Source organism: Panthera onca, chromosome B1, assembly GCF_046562875.1.
Source record: "Panthera onca isolate mPanOnc1 chromosome B1, mPanOnc1 haplotype 2, whole genome shotgun sequence".
NCBI classification, from domain to species: Eukaryota; Metazoa; Chordata; class Mammalia; order Carnivora; family Felidae; genus Panthera; species Panthera onca.
In genome coordinates, this window is record NC_138342.1 from 138346009 (window position 1) to 138366194 (window position 20186).

A 20186-nucleotide genomic window follows, 5' to 3' on the forward strand; every position below is an offset into this window, starting at 1 on the left:
ATTTTTTTCTCTGTCATTGACCTATCCACCTATTGACTTGTTTTACTACTATACTAAAACCTACTACACTACTATTATTTAATAAAGTCTACTATTATTTTGGCTTTTGTTAAGAATAAATAAAGAGATAATAGTGTTTCTGGAATAGTAACTAGGAATACCTTAATTAGCCTCTAATTTGAATTCTTCTTGCTCTAAACAGAATAAGCAATTCTTAGGTTCATTTTTGTGGAACTAGTCATGTTAGTATTATGATGTGTTTATGGAATCAAATTTCTGAAAATAAGAAAAATTAATTATTTTCTAAATTCATTAAGTTCAAGCAGCAGAATGAGAGGAGACTTTGCAGAAAATGCATACAGTTCCCAGTTATCCAATTAATGAAACAAGTTACCAAAGACAATCAAATGGCAATGTACAAGTTACCTGGTGAAGAATTACATAAAAGGACATTTTTTTTAAAGATCACCTTAAAAAGCAGGGATCATGCATACCTGAACAACTTTTTGGGACTGCACATCAACGATAAGGACTCTGTCCAAAGTTGGCTGTGCAACATAAATGAACTTGTCTTTGACATTAACAGCTGAGGCCCACACACACCTCTGAATTTCATCTCCTTCAGCTTTGGGACATACTTCATCCTATAATTTAGAAAACAGTGGAAAAATGAATATTTTAAATTATAACATGGGTATGACATATTAGGAGCAAAATTAATGTTTGATGCTTTACTACTTTCAACATCAAATGTTAAATATAAACATACATAGAGAGATAAAGTTGTCTGTTAAATAAAACAATACATAGTGCACATTTAAGCTCATTAAATGTATAAATAAATCAATGTGAATAACCCTCTAATATAAATTTCATCAAGCCCTTAATTACTTATTTCTAATAGGACATTGGCCTTTCATTTGTTACTACCTAATTCATAACTCAGTAACTTCAGATATAGATAATAAATTCAATGTTTTCTCTCAAGTCTCCCACTCCTAAGCTTCTTTACCAGACATTAAATGCCACACCAAAGTATAGTTAGAGGTTATCACAGCATCTGTGGCTGCCCCCATGGCATCTCCATGGTCTTTTCAAAAGCCTCCAAATCCACTGGAAATGATTCCATAGCACTGTGGAATGAGAAGGTCAATATGTGGTCTGCTGTTTTTGTTCTTTAGAGAACTTCAGATCTGATTGCAGGAGGATCTGGCAGTTCCACTAGATTTTAAGATCTAGTTTTTAAGATTTTAAGATTCAGTCCAGAAGCTTTAGGATTCAGTCCAGAAGTTTCCAGGTATGGCCAAATCACCAAGAATATATAATGAGAGTGATTTTAAAAAATAAAATAAAAAGTAAAAACAAACAAACAAAACCAATACAGGTTGTTCCAGGCTTGCAGAACATAACCTAAAAAAAAAAAAAAAAATCCTATATATGCTTCTGGTAGTTCTGGAGGTATGAAATTAACTTCATTATATAGAATGTACCGCAGTCATTCTAAAATGATTACCAGTGGGTTCATCCTGAATCATGTCCATGATACCCTTAAGTGGGCATCACAAACCTGAAGGCAGAAATCTGTCCTCAGCACATGCCCACTATAGTTTCATTCATCAAATGAATTTGAATAGAAACATTATTTTCTATGCCAAACATGCTTCTTCAGAAGCATATTAAATATCTTTGACAGGAACCTATTTTGTGAGAATCAAGCACTATATAAAGTAAGTACTTGAGAAGCATGAAGATGTGGGAAGAAAGTGGGATCTAAGATTGATGAAAGGCTCTGAATTTGGGAAATTGTTTACAAATTCTTTGCTGTTGTGTAAAAGCTACCAAGAAAATCTGCCAGAATAATAGGAAGTGTGAGTGACCTGACACATCACTGTTAGCGGAACAACTGCTGAACCAGGAGCAATTTCCACCCTTTTGTTTTCTACAGAACTATTCAATAGTAAAATAAACTGCTCTGCTGGGAATTATTTCCTATTTGTATGCTGTCCCCATAAGATGTCCCTGACCAGCCTCGCAATCATTTTTACAAAGCCATTAAAAGTTTCCTGACAGCCACCCTGAGTTTTCCTTGCTTCACTTTATGCCATTATTTCTGATGAGAGTCTATTAGGTCCCATTTTGCAACGACACTCTTATTTTTTCAGATCACATAGATTAATTATTTATTTCTGGGGATAGGAATTTTAGAGGAATGTTTTTTTTCACATGCCTTAGGCATTTAATGAGGTAAAAGAAAACCTCAAAAAAAAAAAAAAAACAAAGATGCAAAATAAAATTAAGATAATACATACAGATTAGGGAAATTGTCAGGAATTATATTGAGAAGTTTAATTAAATCACTTTTTATAGAAATGTATACCACCATTTAGAGTAAAAGGAATTAATAAGATATTAAAACTAATAAGGATGAACATCAATAATAAAAAGACAATTCATAATCCATAATTAGAACTTATCTATTTCCCTTTGGGTCATTTTGACATTTAATAATACACAATTCCTGTCTATGCATTATTCTCTTCCAAAACTTTAAAGGCAAACAAGACATGTTTCTAGCGATGATGAAAGTTTGGATTTAACAATTAAAACAGTGCTGATGATACCTGACTTCTAAACATAAGTAGGTCAAATAGATGGATATATGCATTTGTTTTCTATATTTTGCCATTTTTATTTATTGTATTGACTCTCTATTAAAAACACATTTTCCTCAAATTTCTAAATTCCCACCCCTCCTTCCTCTTCTTCCTCATACACCCCCTCTCAACATGCCTTCCATTATTTATGGCAAGGACAAATGTTATTTGTCATAAGCACCTCCATTTTCCTTGCATCCAACTCAGCAAGTGTCTGTCATTATCCCCTCCTCTCATCCTTCTCTCCAATCATAGATTTGTCCACCTGTCTTTTGCCTTCAGAAAGATCTTCCCTATATTTCATTTGAAATTTTAGCTATGTCTCTAAGTATTCAAGCATGAACATTCTCTGTAATTTAAGAAGCAAAGAATAAGAAAACATTAATTGGATTTCATCATCTTTCCCTTCCAATCATCCATCCAATTCTCTTCAGACACTGAACAAGCTGTCTCGAAATTTACTTCCATTTCTTGATCTTTCAATATAAATTGTTCATACTTCAGACAGGTTTTCATCATCCTAGCTCTTTAAAAAGAGGAAAGATCACTAGTGGCCTCAGAATATCCAATCATTATTCTTTACTTTTTATTGGGAAGCATTTATTGAGTTCATATTATGTGAGAGATATTGTACAAAACTATGTTTGGAAACAAAATCATGAATAGAAGAGAACACCTGCTCTCAGATTGCTCATAAATTCTGATGCATTTGGCTATTCAGACACTGATTCTTCCTAAAATATTCTTTCATTCAAGTAAGGTGAAGATCGGCAAAAAAATTTTTTCAGGAGTAGATTCCTTAATGCCCCTTACCCATTTAGCCCATCCTCACTCTCACAGCTCCTCCAGCAACCCACTGTTTGTTCGCTATATTTAAGTCTCTTATGCTTTGTCCCTCTCCCTGTTTTTATATTATTTTTCTTCCCTTCCCTATGTTCATCTGTTTTGTATCTTAAATTTCTCATATGAGTGAAGTCATATGGTATTTGTTTTTGACTAATTTCGCTTAGCATAATACCCTCTAGTTCCATCCATGTATTTGCAAATGGCAAGAGTTCATTCTTTTTGATTGCTGAGTAATACTCTATTGTTTGTATATATACCACATATTCTTTATCTACTTATCTGTCGATGAATGTTTGGAGTCTTTCCATACTTTGGCTACTGTTGATAGTACTGCTATAAACATTGGGGTGCATATGCCTCTTCAAAATAGCACACCCATATCCCTTGGATAAATACCTGGTAGTGCAATTGCTGAGTCACAGAGTACTTCTATTTTTAATTTTTTGAGGAATCTCCATACTGTTTTTCAGAGTGGCTGCAACAGTTTGCATTCCCATCAGCAGCGCAAAAGAGATCCTCTTTCTCCGCATCCTCACCAACATCTGTTAATTGTAGCCATTCTGACAGGTGTGAAGTGATATTGTGGTTTTGATTTGTATTTCTCTGATGATGAATGATGTTGAGCATTTTTTCATGTGTCGGTTGGCCATCTGGATGTCTCCTTTGGAGAAGTGTATATTCATGTCTTTGCCCATTTCTTGACTGGATTATTTGTTTTTTGGGTGTTGAGTTTGATAAGTTCTTTATAGATTTTGCATACTAACCCTTTATCTGATTTGTCATTTGCAAATATTTTCTCCCATTCTGTCAGTTGCCTTTTAGTTTTGCTGATTGTTTCCTTCACTGTGCAGAAGCTTTTTATTTTGATGAGGTCCCAATAGTTCATTTTTGCTTTTGTTTCCCTTGCCTCCAGAAATGTGTTGAGTCAGAAGTTGCTGCGGCCAAGGTCAAAGAGGCTTTTGCCTGCTTTCTCCTCGAGGATTTTGATGGCTTCCTGTTTTACATTTAGGTATTTCATCGATTTTGAGTTTATTTTTGTGTATGGTATAAGAAAGTGATCCAGGTTCATTTTTTTCTACGTGTTGCTATCCAGTTTTCCCAGCACCATTTGCCGAAGAGACTGTCTTTATTCCAATGGATATTCTTTCCTGCTTTGTCACAGATTAGTTGGGCATACATTTATGGGTCCATTTCTGGGTTCTCTATTCTGTTCCATTAATCTGAGTGTTTCTATGCCAGTACTATACTGTCTTGATGATTACAGCTTTGTAATACCACTTGAAATCCGGGATTGTGATGCTCCAGCTTTGGTTTTCTTTTTCAAGATTGTTTTGTCTATTCAGGGTCTTTTCTGGTTCCATACAAATTTTAAGATTGTTTGTTCTAGCTCTGTGAAGAATGCTGGTGTTATTTTGATAGGGACTGCCCAAATTCATACCATTTCCTACTCTGGTGTGTGGCCCAACAGCTAAGAACATTTTTTTGCATTTTTCATTGGTTGACAATAAAAGAAGAATACTATTTTGTGACATGTAAACATTATATGAGATTCAAATTTGCATAAAGGTTTATTAGAACACAGCCACGTCCATTTATTTAAATATTGTCTATGACTGCTTTCATGCAATAGCAGACAAAAAGATCATGTGGACTGGAAAGCCTAAGATATTTACTATCTGAACCTCTGTAGAATAAAATGTTGTTGATCTCATTCTTGGATATAACCCTATCTTAGTTATTATTTAAATCCTATTAAGTTCTGTCTATAGTGACTTCTTTATCTTATGCTCCTTAATTATGATTTCAGAAAAGGTAAGCCTCAGACCTTGGTTTTCTGCTTTATTTCCTTTACATTAAATTCTTCTCAGAGTGCATTCATTCTTATTGCTTTATTGTAATTATGGTCAGATGACACAAAGAAATTAATCTGTGGCCTTGCCAACCACCAGGACTTCTATTATCAGTCTTTTACAGAAAAAAAAATCTGTTAAATGAACAACTTGAAATACCGCCACAATAATAAAAAAAATGTGTACTATATTAAAGGTGATTCAAAACTAAATAGAAAGTAAAAAGGGTGAAATACACATACATGAACACACTTAGGTAAATTACAGATAGATGATAAGATAGGGAGATATATGATAGAGAAGGAGAAATACACAGATGGTATAGAAAGATAAACATTTTCCATCTAGAGATAGATAATAAGGTTTGTTTTATATTTGGAAACTTTAAAAACTAAGTAATTTTATAAAATAAAGACTATTGAGTAGCAAAACAACAGAGTAAAATTAACAATAATAATCATGTGTAGGCCCGCATACAAATGTGAGTATAGTTGATATGTAAAATACCTTGTTTAAAAGTAGACAATAATCTAAGGAATGTCAGGCCTAGGAGCAAAGGAAACAAAACACAAAAGGCAAGCTAATTAAATACAAATAGGTTAGAATTCTCTGAGATATACAGAAAAGTAAATATCTGATCTTTTGCATAATTTGGATTATAAAGGCGTCATGTAATATACAGAGCTGTGAATAAAAATAAACTGGCATTATATTATATTATAATAAAATATTATTAAAAAGGCAGAAATAAGCATGTAACATATAAGGTGATCTAAGATGGATATACCAAATTTAGGCATTGGATTCACCCAAGGGTGGTATACAGACACTCTTAGGTAAGTACTGAACTACTAGAATTTTATATTAAGTCAAAGAATGAGAGAAAGAGAATTTGACGTTTTGATCAACATGTAGCATTTAAGTTTGAAAATTTATAGATATATTGCAGACCTGGTTCTCTTGCTGATGTGGTCACTAGTTATTAAAAATAAATTGATTTTAGTAGTTCTGCATTGTTTAATTTTTCTGCTTCTCTACCAGTCATGTTCCTAAGACTGGCAAGAGAGTTGCCTCCCCTGGCAGTAATTAAGAATTGTGGGGAGTTGAGGGACCTTGCAAATAGAAAAAAAAAAATGAAAGAAAGAAATTTAAAAAATCTTACTGAAAATGTGTAACTGTAATCTTCATTTACCTGCAATAAACAGTCTGTTCCTTAGCTAGAATATTCTCACCAAAACTTCATAAACACCAATGATTTTCCATAGCTACTAAAAAGCACACCATACCTTGCATTAATCAAATTCTTTTCAATCTACATTTGGCAGTCATATTTATAATATTTCCAGTGAACTTATCCCTAACTACTATGGGTCTTCCTGATTTCCTTCTTGTCTCAACTTCCATAGCTTTTATATTTTGTATCACATAGTTTGGCATATAACCATGTACTATCATCTTAATTAAAATGTTAGCCTTTGCTATTCCTATATTTTTACATTTTCCAAACATAATAGCAAAGATACAATATTTCTTCAGTAAATATATGTTTAAAATATATTTGGAATCTTTTGCAGCAATTTGGCATTGCCATAATAGCCATGTGCTCATATGACTAGTAGACTTATCTCTTTAAACAGAATTTAGACCAGTCTGGGTGTGTCAAAGTTGCCTGGGGGATTTCTTGGGATGAAAAATACCTACTGGTTAAAAAAAAAAAAAAGAAAAAAAGAAAAATTGAGCAAAAATCAAAGTGATTCTTTCCCCCCACAAATAGTTTAAGAAGCATTGATTTGAGCTTTTTTTTTTAAATCCCGACTGTCATCATCTGAGTCAACTGAGATATATAGAAAAGTGAATAATAAAATACTTGAAAAAATAGTGTTCACTTTATCAATAGACTGTAAATAATTATTTCCAATGAGGATTTGTTCATTTTATCATGAATCAAGACAAATGAAACAAAGGTTCTTTTGTACTGTTTAGGTTGGGATTCCTAGGATAGTTTTCATAACATGAAAATATCTATAATCAAGGTTAAGCTTTTTTTTAATACACTGAATATAATGTATTCTGTTGATCTTGCTTAGTGATATTAAAAAAAGAGATCTCACAAAAATGTATTAATTTAAATTAATATCAATAGTTATCTCCCTGTTGGACCTCTTTTTAAAAAGAAAGGCCATGAAGTTTAAGTACTTTTATCAATTTTTAATTGAACTCACTATTTATAACCTGAGCAATACAACTTTTTCTATAATTATGTATATTCAATTTATCTAATTCTATTTGCCATTTCATTTATTAAAGTGTCATAAACAGTCTAGCTCATACCAGTCAAAGCACAGGTAGTCAGAGAAATGTAGGAGGTCATTTGCCTTAATTTGGCCTTAGAAAACTGTCATATAGCATGATTTTGATTAAAAGTACAAAGACCGCATTACAAAAATTTCCATCCTTTCTTTTAATATAAAAAGGATGTATTTATGTTTTTTAGTGTTACAATAAAAATGGAGCTGATAACATTACAGTTATAAATTGAGAATCAGTATCTCTTTAGAGACAGTGAATTAGAGAGGTTTTGACTTTGAGGTCAACCAGATCTAGAGGTAATACACTCATATTAACTGTGTAAATATTCTTCTTGGCCCTTGTTTATCTCAGTGGTATAACAATATTATGTATCACATAGGATTATTATGTACATTAAATAAAATAATGCTTGAAAAGGTTAAGCGATCCATAATGTTACCTGCTATTTTCATATAGAAAATTTCCCATGGGTTATATTTCATGAAACTAGTCTACATATTTTGCATACAATTTTTTTTCACTTTTTCATAGTGTTTTGGAGAGAAGTCACTGTGAATATTTAAGAATTTCAGAGAGTTACTTTAAGTATGGAATAGTTGATGCATAGATAGAATTATTCAAGAGATTTTTTTCCCTTTATCATTTGGAAGTTCTGTGACATTGAGCAAATCACTTCACCTGTCACATTTCATCTGTAGGTTGAAGACATGAAATTAAAATTTTGTCAACTGTTTCCAAAAAAGAAAAAAAATCCAAAGTTTTCTGAATTATTTCTATTCTGCTTAAATGGAAAATATTTTACCCAGTTTATAAACATATTGCATTAGGTAAGAATCACTAATCAAAAAAAAATTTTTTTTTTAAGTATTAAACCTCAAATGCCTTCATAAGAGAAGAAAACTGTAGACCTTTTGTAAATGTAGGACTAGATGGTTTGTGTCTTGCTTCTCTTGGTTCTTATAAAAGAACTGAAATCCTGGCTAGGGCTTGGTCCAGCTGCCAGTAGGCACTGAGAATCCCAGGGGCAGGAACTTAATGTCTGTTGGGAAAGGCATAAATTTGAATAATGGGAGACCAAATTAAATATAAAAACTGAAGGTTTAAAGTTAGCTTGAAGAACCAGTAAATAGAGTTTGGCAAAAAAGTTGAATCAAAAGCTGATATCAAGCACTAAAGAAATTGAACAATTATGATCAATATCAGAAAGTATAAATTATATGGGCCAATATGTTTTATGGTGGATAGTTTGATTAAATAGTAGTGGGGATAGTTGAAATTAAATTATTAGTTATGTTGAATTTTGTTCCCTAGCATAATGAAGTTTTGATTTGTATAGGAGCAATAATAGTTTTTCCTGACTTTGTTTTACAATGCACAATTAGTAAATGGTGAGCTAGAGGGAAAAAAATAAGATTAACAATTTTTTTTTCCTTACCAGATAACACATGAAGTTAAGTGACCAGAAAGAGAATAGAAGAGAGGAGAGGAGAGAAGAGGAGAGGAGAGGAGAGGAGGGAAGAGGGAGGAAAGGAAAAGAAAAACAAGAGAAGAAAAAACAAGAAAAGAAAGAAAGAATGAATGAAAGCAACCAAGCTGGGCTATAGTGTGTAAACTTTTCTTTAAAATAATGAAAAACTCATTATAACAGTGACATCATTATGAACACTAATGAATATCATGGGAAATGGGGCTTACTTCTTTCAAATACATTTTATAATTTCCTTTCTTTTAATTTTTTTGTTAAAAAAAAGTTTCAATGTTTGTATTTTATTTCTGAGAGTGAGACAGAATGTGAGTGGGGGAGGAGCAGAGAGAGAGGGAGACACAGAATCTAAAGCGGGCTACAGCTGTCAGTACAGAGCCTGACACAGGGCTTGAACCCACAAACTGAGATCATGACCTGAACTGAAGTCAGACACTTAACCAAGTGAGCCACCCAGACACCTCTGTACTTGAGTTTCTTTAAGTGGAAATAGAGAGTACTTGTTCAAATGGTCCTTTCCAACTACTGATTAGTAGATTCATTATTAAAAAGATGAATAAAACATTTGTTTAAATGCCAAATATACACATTTCCATTCTACAATTTTACAATTTTTCTGACAGCTGGATATCTAGTATTTTTCTTTCTTTCTTTCTTTCTTTTTAATTTAGAAAAAAGGGAGGCTTCTTTATAATGTACACTTTTACATTTTGGCTTGAGAGCATAGATCTGTCTCCTTATAGCTTTCCATCATTTGATTTAGTTTTTCCATTTTGAAGCAATATATTCTCTCCTAAACTTTACATAAAAGTCCTTCCAATGTTAAAGAAAATTTGTTAATGTCCCTTTAAAACACAGCTCCCAAAACTAAACTTACATTTTTTTAACGTCAGTACAAATTAAGGAGTTCATTTCCTTTGCCTTCCTGATTATCCACTTCACAGGTATTATTTATTTCAAAATCTATAAATGCTTTAAGTAATATGATAGGAGCATGAAGAAGTGCAATCTGTCAAAATACAATTGCTGGTTTTTAGAAGACATTGTAAATGCATCAGTTTGGATTATTTACCTTAATGCTTTGAAATTCTTCTATTAAAATGGAGTACATTAAGTTATTTCTTATCGTTAAAGTCCACAGGATATAGATGAATCGAAGTTAAACTTTTAAGGAAAGAGCTAAACAATTTAAATGAGATGGGATATCAAAAACAATCTAAGGTTCTAAGGTGTCCTTTCCTTCTTTAAATGTTCATCTCTCTCTCTTTTCTTTTTTTTAGTAGTGACACATGAAATTTGAAAATGCCCATTTTTCAATTTTTTGTTTCAAAACATTAGTTTAGGATCAAGATGGGTTTTAGTGATTATCTTTTTTTTTTTATTTTTTTTATTTTTGGGACAGAGAGAGACAGAGCATGAACGGGGGAGGGGCAGAGAGAGAGGGAGACACAGAATCGGAAACAGGCTCCAGGCTCCGAGCCATCAGCCCAGAGCCTGACGCGGGGCTCGAACTCACGGACCGCGAGATCGTGACCTGGCTGAAGTCGGACGCTTAACCGACTGCACCACCCAGGCGCCCCAGTGATTATCTTTTTTAAATATACATATGTAATCTGTCCTTGTGAATACCTTACTTTGCCTTGGTAACTATTTTTAAAAATGTTGACAAAGGAGTCCCTGGGTGGCTCAGTTGGTTAAGCATCTGACTTTGGCTCAAGTCATGATCTCAAAGCTTGTGAGTTTGAGCCCTGCATTGGCCTCTGTGCTGACAGCCTGGAGCCTGCTTCAGATTCTGTGTCTCCCTCTCTCCCTGCCCCTCCCCTGCTTGTTCTCTGTCTCTCTCTTTATTTCAAAAATAAATAAAAACATTAAAATTTTTTTTTAAATGTTGACATAAAAGTATAAATTGAAAAAGAAAGCATAAATAGAGCTAATTTATACTTGTTGGACTATCTACACTTGTTTCAATAGAGTGTAATATAATTTAGGAATTGAACTTTTTTTGCAGCACATAATCTCACAATGCAGATGGCGACATGTCATTTTGATCAAGTCCTTCCATCTTTCCATATTGTCTAGCACAGAAGTGCCTTATGTGGAAGACAGGCGTGATCATTTTTGCAAGACTACTATTTACTGAAGCAAATTATTCTGAAGGGTGATAGATATATCTTCAAAAATTATAAAGCTATTTATAGGATAACTATATGCATTTCTATTTTTCAACTTTACTGTAATGCACACATAACTTGTCCCACATCAGGATGCCTACATTGAATACCATTACATTTTACCTTTTAGGTCAACAGTCTTTAAAAATTTTTTTAGCACGTGTTATATTATTTACTGTTTAAATATTATTGCAAATGACTTTACATTCTGTTTCTTATAGGTATGCAGTGAAATGATATTGGTCAAATAATTTATGCACTTATGTATTTTGCTTTGTTTATATCAGTTAAAGAAAAACCATGAAAATAGGCCCATTTTTAAGTTATATTTTGTAAACCTTTAGAAATAAATGTTATGTTAAAATAATTTATCTCTGCACCAACCTTCTTTATAAGGGGATACAAACCAAAGGTACATTTTCTTTATATTTCCTACAGAACTATATTTTGTCTTGTCTCCTTTTTACTACTGAATTACATAAGAGTTCTGCCACACTCTCCAGTTCAAAAAACTTCTTGAGTGATAACATGAAAACAGTATTGAGTGAGAATTCACCAAAACTGCTTCTGTAACTTAGTTCTATGTGAATCCTTCAAAATGTATACAGAATGGGGCGACTGGGTAGTTCAGTCGGTTGAGCGTCTGTTTTTGTCTCAGGTCATGATCTTGAAGTTCTTGGGTTCCAGCCGCATGTCAGGCTCTGTGCTGACAGCTCAGAGCCTGGAGGCTGCTTCTGATTCTGTGTCTCCCTTTCTCTCTGCCCCTCCCCCATGTGTGATCTGTCTCCCTCTCTCTTTCAAATATAAACGTTTAAAAATATTTCAATGTGTACAGATCACCTAATACGATATGCTATTATTTTATTACATTTCTAATTTTTTTAAATAATTTCAACAGGGAGCAATCAGCAGTAAAGTAAATGTTTACGAAATTATATTAGTAGATAACTATATGCTGCAAATTATACATTAAAGAGTTCCTTTTTTTTTAATTGAAGTCAATGGATACACAGTGTTACTCTAGCATCAGGTGGACAATGCCCTGACTCGAAACGTCCATACTCTCTGCTGTGCTCACCACAAGCGGATCTACTATCTGTGACCACACAATGCTATTCTGATACCATTGACTATATTCCCTCTGCTGCCTCTTTTACCCATGACTTACTCATTAAAAGTTACTATTTTTCAATGAAAATGGTACTAGTGTATAGGTTTTTAAATATACTAAGCTCGTTTTCTTCTGCTCTTATCATAGGAGTACGTTTTTCATCTTAAAACAGAAATGAGATAGGAGCGACTGCTGTGGTCTTTTTCAGGATGAAGGAAGTACACGTAAGATGGAGTCCGTAAATGGATCCAGTTCTTGAAACGAGAAACACTTTGGCGGTGATTTCGGGCAACTCAGACTGCCAGTAGTTAAGCCCCTCCATAGTGGCTCGTGTTCCATTTTCTTTAGCACTTCAGAGATGAGATTTAAAAAGGGAATGGAATGATTGCCATGCTGTTTGGCAAGCCCTAGGTGCGCTTTGGGTTTGTCTTTAATTTACTGAGCAATCTGTAACATGTTGTCTAAAACTGCTTTAATAAAATCTTGAAGAGACATTACTAAATTATAAAGAAAAAGGAGTTTTAATAGGCAATAAATTAGTAGCTTAAATAGTTAAGAGATAAACAATAGTTTTGAGCTTTAAGTTTTGTCTTCTTTTAATTCTTATTATATAGTTGTATCTCCAATTTCCATGTAGGAAGCATATAAAATCATTATATGATAAGTATATAAAGAAATGCATACTGGCTCTCTAAATGCTTTCAGCAATATTTTTAATTCTTCACAATTCAAACACTTAATAAAATAAAATTGAGGACATTAATTTACTGTATTGTTTTTCCTCCTACACCACCTCTCAAATTATTCAAACTGAGATTTATGACCTATCTGAAATATGAAAATGATATTAGAGGAAATGACTAGCCTTTGGTATTAAGTTGCAACTTTGACAACTAGGTTTCAAGTATAAAATGTAAACAATAAAATATCAAGCAAGAGCTTGGGATATTAAAGTTACATAGAAATTTTAGGAAATTTCAAGAAAAATAAGAACTAAGATTTAAACAAACCATTAAAATTTTAAATCTAATCCACCAAAGCTTTAAAATAATTACATAATTTTCAACATATTCAGAAAGAGAAATGTTAGGAATTGTGTGAGCAGAATTGTCCTCATTCATAAAGAAACACCAACAGGAAATATCTAATTCATAATTCAAGAGATACTGCACACTCCTTAAAGTGAGTAAATGAAATTGATTCCATGCAGTGGGACTGGGAATAGGGAAGAATGAAGAAAAAAAACAAAAGACTACTTTTTCTCTAAGCTTTTTTTGCATCATTTTATTTTACCATGCAAATCATTCCTTTGGGAAAATAAAAATAAAAATAAAAATAAAGAATAGGTACCTTTCTTGTGAATAAAACTAAATCTTAGGCCAGAACTATAGTTTAAAATCTGTAAAAGACATACTTATGTGACTTCATAAATCTCAAGTAAAAAGGTTTCATGTTTAAAGACATTTGTATTAATAATTTTTAAATAGTTTAAGTGTTTATTAATTTTGAGAAAGAGGGAGAGAGCACACATGTGGGGGATACAGAGAGAGAAAGAGAGAGAGAGAGGAAATCCCAAGCAGGCTCCATGCCCAGTGCAGAGTCCAACAAAGGACTCCATCTCACAACCATGAGATCGTGACCTGAGCCAATATCAAGAGTTGGACGCTTAACCAACTGAGCCACCCAGGAAGTCCTGAATAATTTCTTGCAAAACTCTTCAATTTTATCCTTAGGAAATTTCCATCGAGAAAATTAATTGCTATGAACTCATTTCTTTCTGAAGTGCATAGAATGTACTTTATATTATAATGAGTTCTTACTTCTCCTGAATAAAATGTTCCATAATGATGGCAAATGATTGTCTAAGATACATATATCATTTTGGTCATATTTATCCAGGTAACTTGGCTGGTTCTCATTAGTAATTCTTGAAGGAGACTTAATCTGCTTTCTTAGATAAAGTCACCTGCTATTCAACTCCACTAAAATGTTATTGCACAATTTACATGTTTCCCACTGTTGTTCTCCCAATGTTAGGCTTACATACTTACAGTCTAATAGAAGCACAATACAAGATTTTTTAAAATAATGTGATTTTTGGGGCGCCTGGGTGGCTTGGTTGGTTAAGCGTCCGACTTCGGCTCAGGTCACGATCTCACGGTCCGTGAGTTCGAGCCCCGCGTCGGGCTCTGTGCTGACAGCTCAGAGCCTGGAGCCTGCTTCTGATTCTGTGTCTCCCTCTCTCTCTGACCCTCCCCCATTCATGCTCTGTCTCTCTCTGTCTCAAAAAAATAAATAAACATTAAAAAAATTTTTTTTTAAATAAAAAAAAAATAATGTGATTTTTTTTGGACAATTAGAAGGCCTCTTTAAGTCTAGGGTTTCAAAGATTTCATATATTTACTTCTTTTAACATCTACAGAGGAATCTACTAAGAAATAGGGGTAGTTTGTATTACTTTCTATAAGACGCCCTTTGCAGGACATCACTGCAACCACAAAGGGAGAAAAGCTTAAATCTTCAGCATTCTAGAACTCTTTTCACTATAAGCCATGTTTGAGTGGAGGCCCATTGAGAAAAGAATAAATGGAGAAACATTTCTTTCTGAAGTCTACAGTGCCCTTGAATTCAAAAGGATGCTCAATGGCTTCGTGGGGAAATGAATGGTCTGCATCATATAAAGGAGCTGATGATTTAACAAATATTTTTTGTGGACAGAGTTTGGAGAAGTAGTAATTGGGTTAGAACCAGAAAGAAACGCTGAAAAGGGAAATTTGGAGGTGTAACTAATGGAACGGATAAATGCCCTGAAGGCAGCAGTGCTTGAGGCCAGAGACAACACCAATGGAGAAAGAAATGTGCACCTGCTGTGTTTCCCTATTTCTAATTTCAGCATCAGTTTCTTAATATCTAAATATTCTCAATGCTATAGCCAATCTGTTCCTATATACCAATACCATTTCAATAGAGTACTAATAGTATTTATTCGTAAAAGTAAAGTAATTTTCATGGATGGGAATTTCAGACCTAGAAAACAGGCATTTTAGAGGTGATACATATCAGACTTCTTGTAGAAAGTATGTTCCTCTGCAGTTCAGCACCATTTTAATTATCATTAAACCCAGTAATTAAACCTTCGTGTCTCAGAATATAAGACCCATGCAGGATAAAATATATGTGATCTTCATTTGAGCTCTTCTAGGGTCGATGAAAGAATAAGTAACACCATGGTATGTGTGAGGAACCGTGGCTAGATCTATAATAAGCAAACACAAAAGTAATGGAATTTAAAAGGTATTAAGGAGTACAGATGACAAAATAGTTGAAAACCATAAGAGTGAAAAGGTTGGTAATCTTGGAAAATCCTGTCATCCTTGAGCCTGTAATTTACACATTTTTCCAACCCATTTCAGTTTGCATTCTGAATTCATAAGTCTGGGTTAGAATTCTATTTGCTTGAAGTTCATACTGTAGGGGACAAGATGAAATCATGTGTACAACTAGGATAAATATAGCAAAAATCATCTAGTAAGGCTATGTAACAAAAAAGAAAGAGAATGAAAGTAAAGCCATGTTGCATGAATCCTGACCAGCTCATTATCAAAAGCTGAAACCCGATGTAATCTGACATTGCACCAAAATTGAATTTTTATTTAAAGCAAGAAAATGGCATCTTCTGAGAGATTTGATGGAAAATTCTATATTCGCAATATTTCAGTTTTCATCTTAATGTTACTAGTTAATGAGTTATATTGGAAATTGTGCTTCCATTCTCTTAATACCAACAATGACTTGATAAATGTTATATTTATGTTTAATCCTTTCATGGAAGAAAAAAAAAAAACTCCAAAAGACTCATTACTCTCACTCAAGAGATTTATCTTCTAAATTCCCAAAGAACCAGCTTTTTTTTCTGTAGTAGAACTCCAAACTATCTTCTACAATTTATCTGCACAGTATATTTTGACTACGTGATCCTGAATTAATAGACACATGAGGTTATATGTACCCTGAAATAATTCATTGATAAATTATTCTATGAAACATTTTTTTCACAAACACATTGAAAGAACACTGTTTTCTGGGAACTGAAGTAAGGAACAATATTAAGGTGAGGAAGAAATTAGATGTATACATGTTTAGACTTAAAGAATGCATAAAAGAATGAATAGCCCAACTGTCTAAACAATGGAATTTTTATGAAATTCATTTAACAAATGTTGCTTGATTACCTGCCATGGGTAAAACACTGTACTAATATTGGGTATACAAACACGGATTTAATAAGTCCCTTGACTAAGAGATAGTAAGATGTGATGGTTAATTTTGTATGTTAACTGGGTTATTACTAGACTATGGCACCTAGCTGTTTGGGCAACACCAGTCTATTTGTTGCTATAAAGTTGTTTAAAGGTGATTAACATTCATAATCGTTCTTTAAGGAAAACAGATCACCTCCCATAATGTGAGTGGTCCTCGTGCAATCAATTGAAGGCCTTAAGATTTAAGAATGAGTTTTCCATAGAAGAAGGAATTCCGCCGCAAGCCTTCCCCATGGAAATCTGCTTGAGTTTCTAGTCTGCGTACATATTTCAGACTCAAGACTTCAATACCATTTTGTGTCTGAGTTGCCGGTCTATTGGCTTCATCTGGATTTCAGACTCCAGACTATATATAGCATCCCAGTATCCACTCTTACCTGAATTTCCTGTTGGCTGTCCTGCCCTAGGGTTTTCAGACTTGCTAACCCTCCCACCATCACCTGAGACAATTCCACAAAATAAAAAGATCGGGATAAAGACAGAGACAGAGATAGACAGAGATAAGGATAGAGATAAATATAGAGATAGAGTCAGAATAAAGAGATACAGGTATTAATTATATTGGTTCTGTTTCTCACATAATACGCAACAATTTGCTCAGGAAATTATTTTATAATTAGAAATGTAAATCTAGAAATGTAGCACCAAATAGCTTACACACTCTGAAATTGGTATCTCTCTTGTGTTTAAACACAAAACAAAATAGCTTTGCATGAGCTTTTATTCTCAAAACTTAACATGATCAATTTCTTCTTACTTCTACCTCTGTATACTTGTATATCATGAAAGTGCCTGTGTATATATACCAATTACTTAAGTTTATCTCACACTAAGGAATAAAAAAGTAACAGAACAATATGAAATAAAAATTTATTTACTGTACTCTTTATTTCATATATATGGACTATAATAATCACATAAGAAATGTGTCTTTCTTTTTGGTATTCATTGAATACTTTTATATTCTGCATTTAACAGTTATAAGCAAGACATAGTTTTAGCCAATTCACAATTCTCTCTATTACTCTTAGTGCTTTAAAAAATATATTGGTCAGAGGCGCCTGGGTGGCTAGGTCAGTTAAGCCTCCAACTTTGGCTCCGGTTGTGATCTCACAGTTCATAGGTTTGAGCCCCACATTGGGCTCTGTGCTGACAGCTGAGCCTCGAGCCTGCTTCTGATTCTGTATCTCCCTCTCTACCCTTCCCCATTTGCACTCTGTGTCTGTCTCCAAAATAAATAAACATCAAACATATTAAAAAAATAATATAAAATAAAAAATATATTGGTCAGCTGAAATGTTTTGGTATTTTAATGTCAACATTCAAAGCAATAGAACGGTCATAAATTTCAAACATACACATTTTGGGGATTCCTGGGTGGCTCAGTCGGTTACATGTTCAACTCTTGATTTTGGCTCAGGTCATGACCTCATGGTTCCTGAGTTCAAGCCTGGCATTGGGCTCTGTGCTGACAGTGCAGAGCCTGCCTGGGATTCTGTCTCTCCCTCTCTCTCTGCCCCTTTCCCGTTCGTGTGTGCATGTGTGCTCTCTTGCTTGCTCTCTCTCAAAAAAAAATAAACTTTAATTTTTTTTAATTTGATAGTTGCCTTCTTCTTAAAAGTACAAATCTGATATTTCTTACTTTTTGCTTACTCTTCCATTATGATAATTAGAGTATTAAATTTTTTGTAAGTTTTTGTTTTTTATAATACAGGAATGCTAACTTTTTTCCTTTTATTTTCTTTCATTTTGCACTATGCATTTCTAGCATAAACTCTTATGTAGGCTTAATATAAGATTTCCAGAGACTATGATTTGGAAAATCTGATGCAGTAAACTAGTTTTTAGTAATGACCGTTGCTTTGACACTCACTGTTGATGGACGTTTGCAGATAATGGTTCTCAGGTTGAAAGAAATGAGTGAAGGCTGTCATCACAGGGTTTGGTTTTCACTTCTTCAACTTTTAATTTTTATAGAAAATTACATATAATTTACATCTATGTACATACGTAATTTCTCACTATATATACCCAGACATGTAGGGAGAGATGCATGATCCTATATAGTTTCTACTTTAGTTGTTTTAGAAGAAGGTCTATATAGACAAAGGCTTTAAAAAGAGAGAAACTCAGGTAAGTAAACTCACATCCCTATTGTCAAGACATGTCACAAAAATTCCACATCACTTTTTTGCTTGCTTTCTCAGTTTTAGATTCCAAATAATTAAATTAACTCATCCAGAGCCATCAAAACACATTCTAAAAAAGGATATTCTTAAGACTTGCATTCAACTAAATTGCATTAAACCATTTACTGATACTCTGAAATAGCACACTTGTAATGTAAGAAGAAAATTCTTTGTCTCTAAATTTGCAGATCAAATTCAGGAGGTGATGGTTTTGAGATAAAAATATGGATATCACAGATTATCTTATTGCTGTTAGTCGCCGAAGTTTCAAATTCTGTGATATGACAAACACATCTGTGTCAGTTAGCTACAAAACTGCTGGTCCTGTAGGAATCAGAGATACACTCTCCTACAAAATTATTTTGCTTTGATTTAAATCATTTGGATGCTACATTATCTTTGTATTAGCCCAGAATTTTCATCCATAATGCTTTTATGAAAATATGAATGTGGTATTAAACTGCATGATTTGCTCTATCACAAGCAAATATTTATATTTTCCTACATGTCTTTATTTACACACACATATATGCCTTACTCAGAATGGACTTAGTATTGATATTATATGATTATAAAACAAAACAAAATTGTTTGTGTAATTTTAAATGTTTTCTTCCTTGTTAAACTATAGCTTAGCAAAAATAATAATTCCATTTAGCTTATAACCGAAACCTTTTTAAATTAAAAAATGTTTCATTTGTTTTAAGCAATCACAGGCATATTGAATTAAATTGTTTTCTTCATTTAAAATAAGAGGTCTTGGGGGTGCCTGAGGGCTCAGTTGGTGGAGCATCAACTCTTGATTTTGGCTTAGGTCACGGTTCATGGGTTTGAGCCTTGTGTTGGGCTGTGCACTGAAAACCTGCTTGGAATTTTCCATCTCCCCTCACTCTCTGCCCCCCCCCCCCCTCTGTCGCCTCTCTCTGTCTCTTTCTCTCAAAATAAATTTTAAAAATTAAAAAAATAAAATAAAATAAGACATGTTTTTCCTATAAAATAGCTGGAGGGAAGCTCAATTATCTTATCCCACTTATATTTTTCTTCTCATTTTAGTGCATAAGATGTGAATTGTCTCCATACATCAACATAAGACAACACTGGCTACTGGTAGGCTGAAAATAGGAGTTGAAAGTAAAAAATCTAAACAATGGAATTATTAAATATTTATTTTACTCATATCTCATGGCCACGCTAACCTTTAAAATGAGTATTGGGAGAGGATCCATGATTAAGTCTACCAATATTTTAAC

At 33.3% G+C, this 20186-nt stretch overlaps 1 protein-coding gene across 2 annotated transcripts in view; it reads right to left on the reverse strand.

Annotated features, from left to right (window-relative positions):
• FSTL5 (follistatin like 5) overlaps window positions 1-20186 on the reverse strand; it is a 768631-nt gene that overhangs the window by 75964 nt on the left and 672481 nt on the right. For both annotated transcript variants that reach the window (XM_060653856.3, XM_060653855.3), the window contains exon 13: window positions 495-644. In XM_060653856.3, the coding sequence (XP_060509839.2) occupies window positions 495-644 (150 nt within the window). The remainder of the gene's footprint in view (window positions 1-494; window positions 645-20186) is intronic.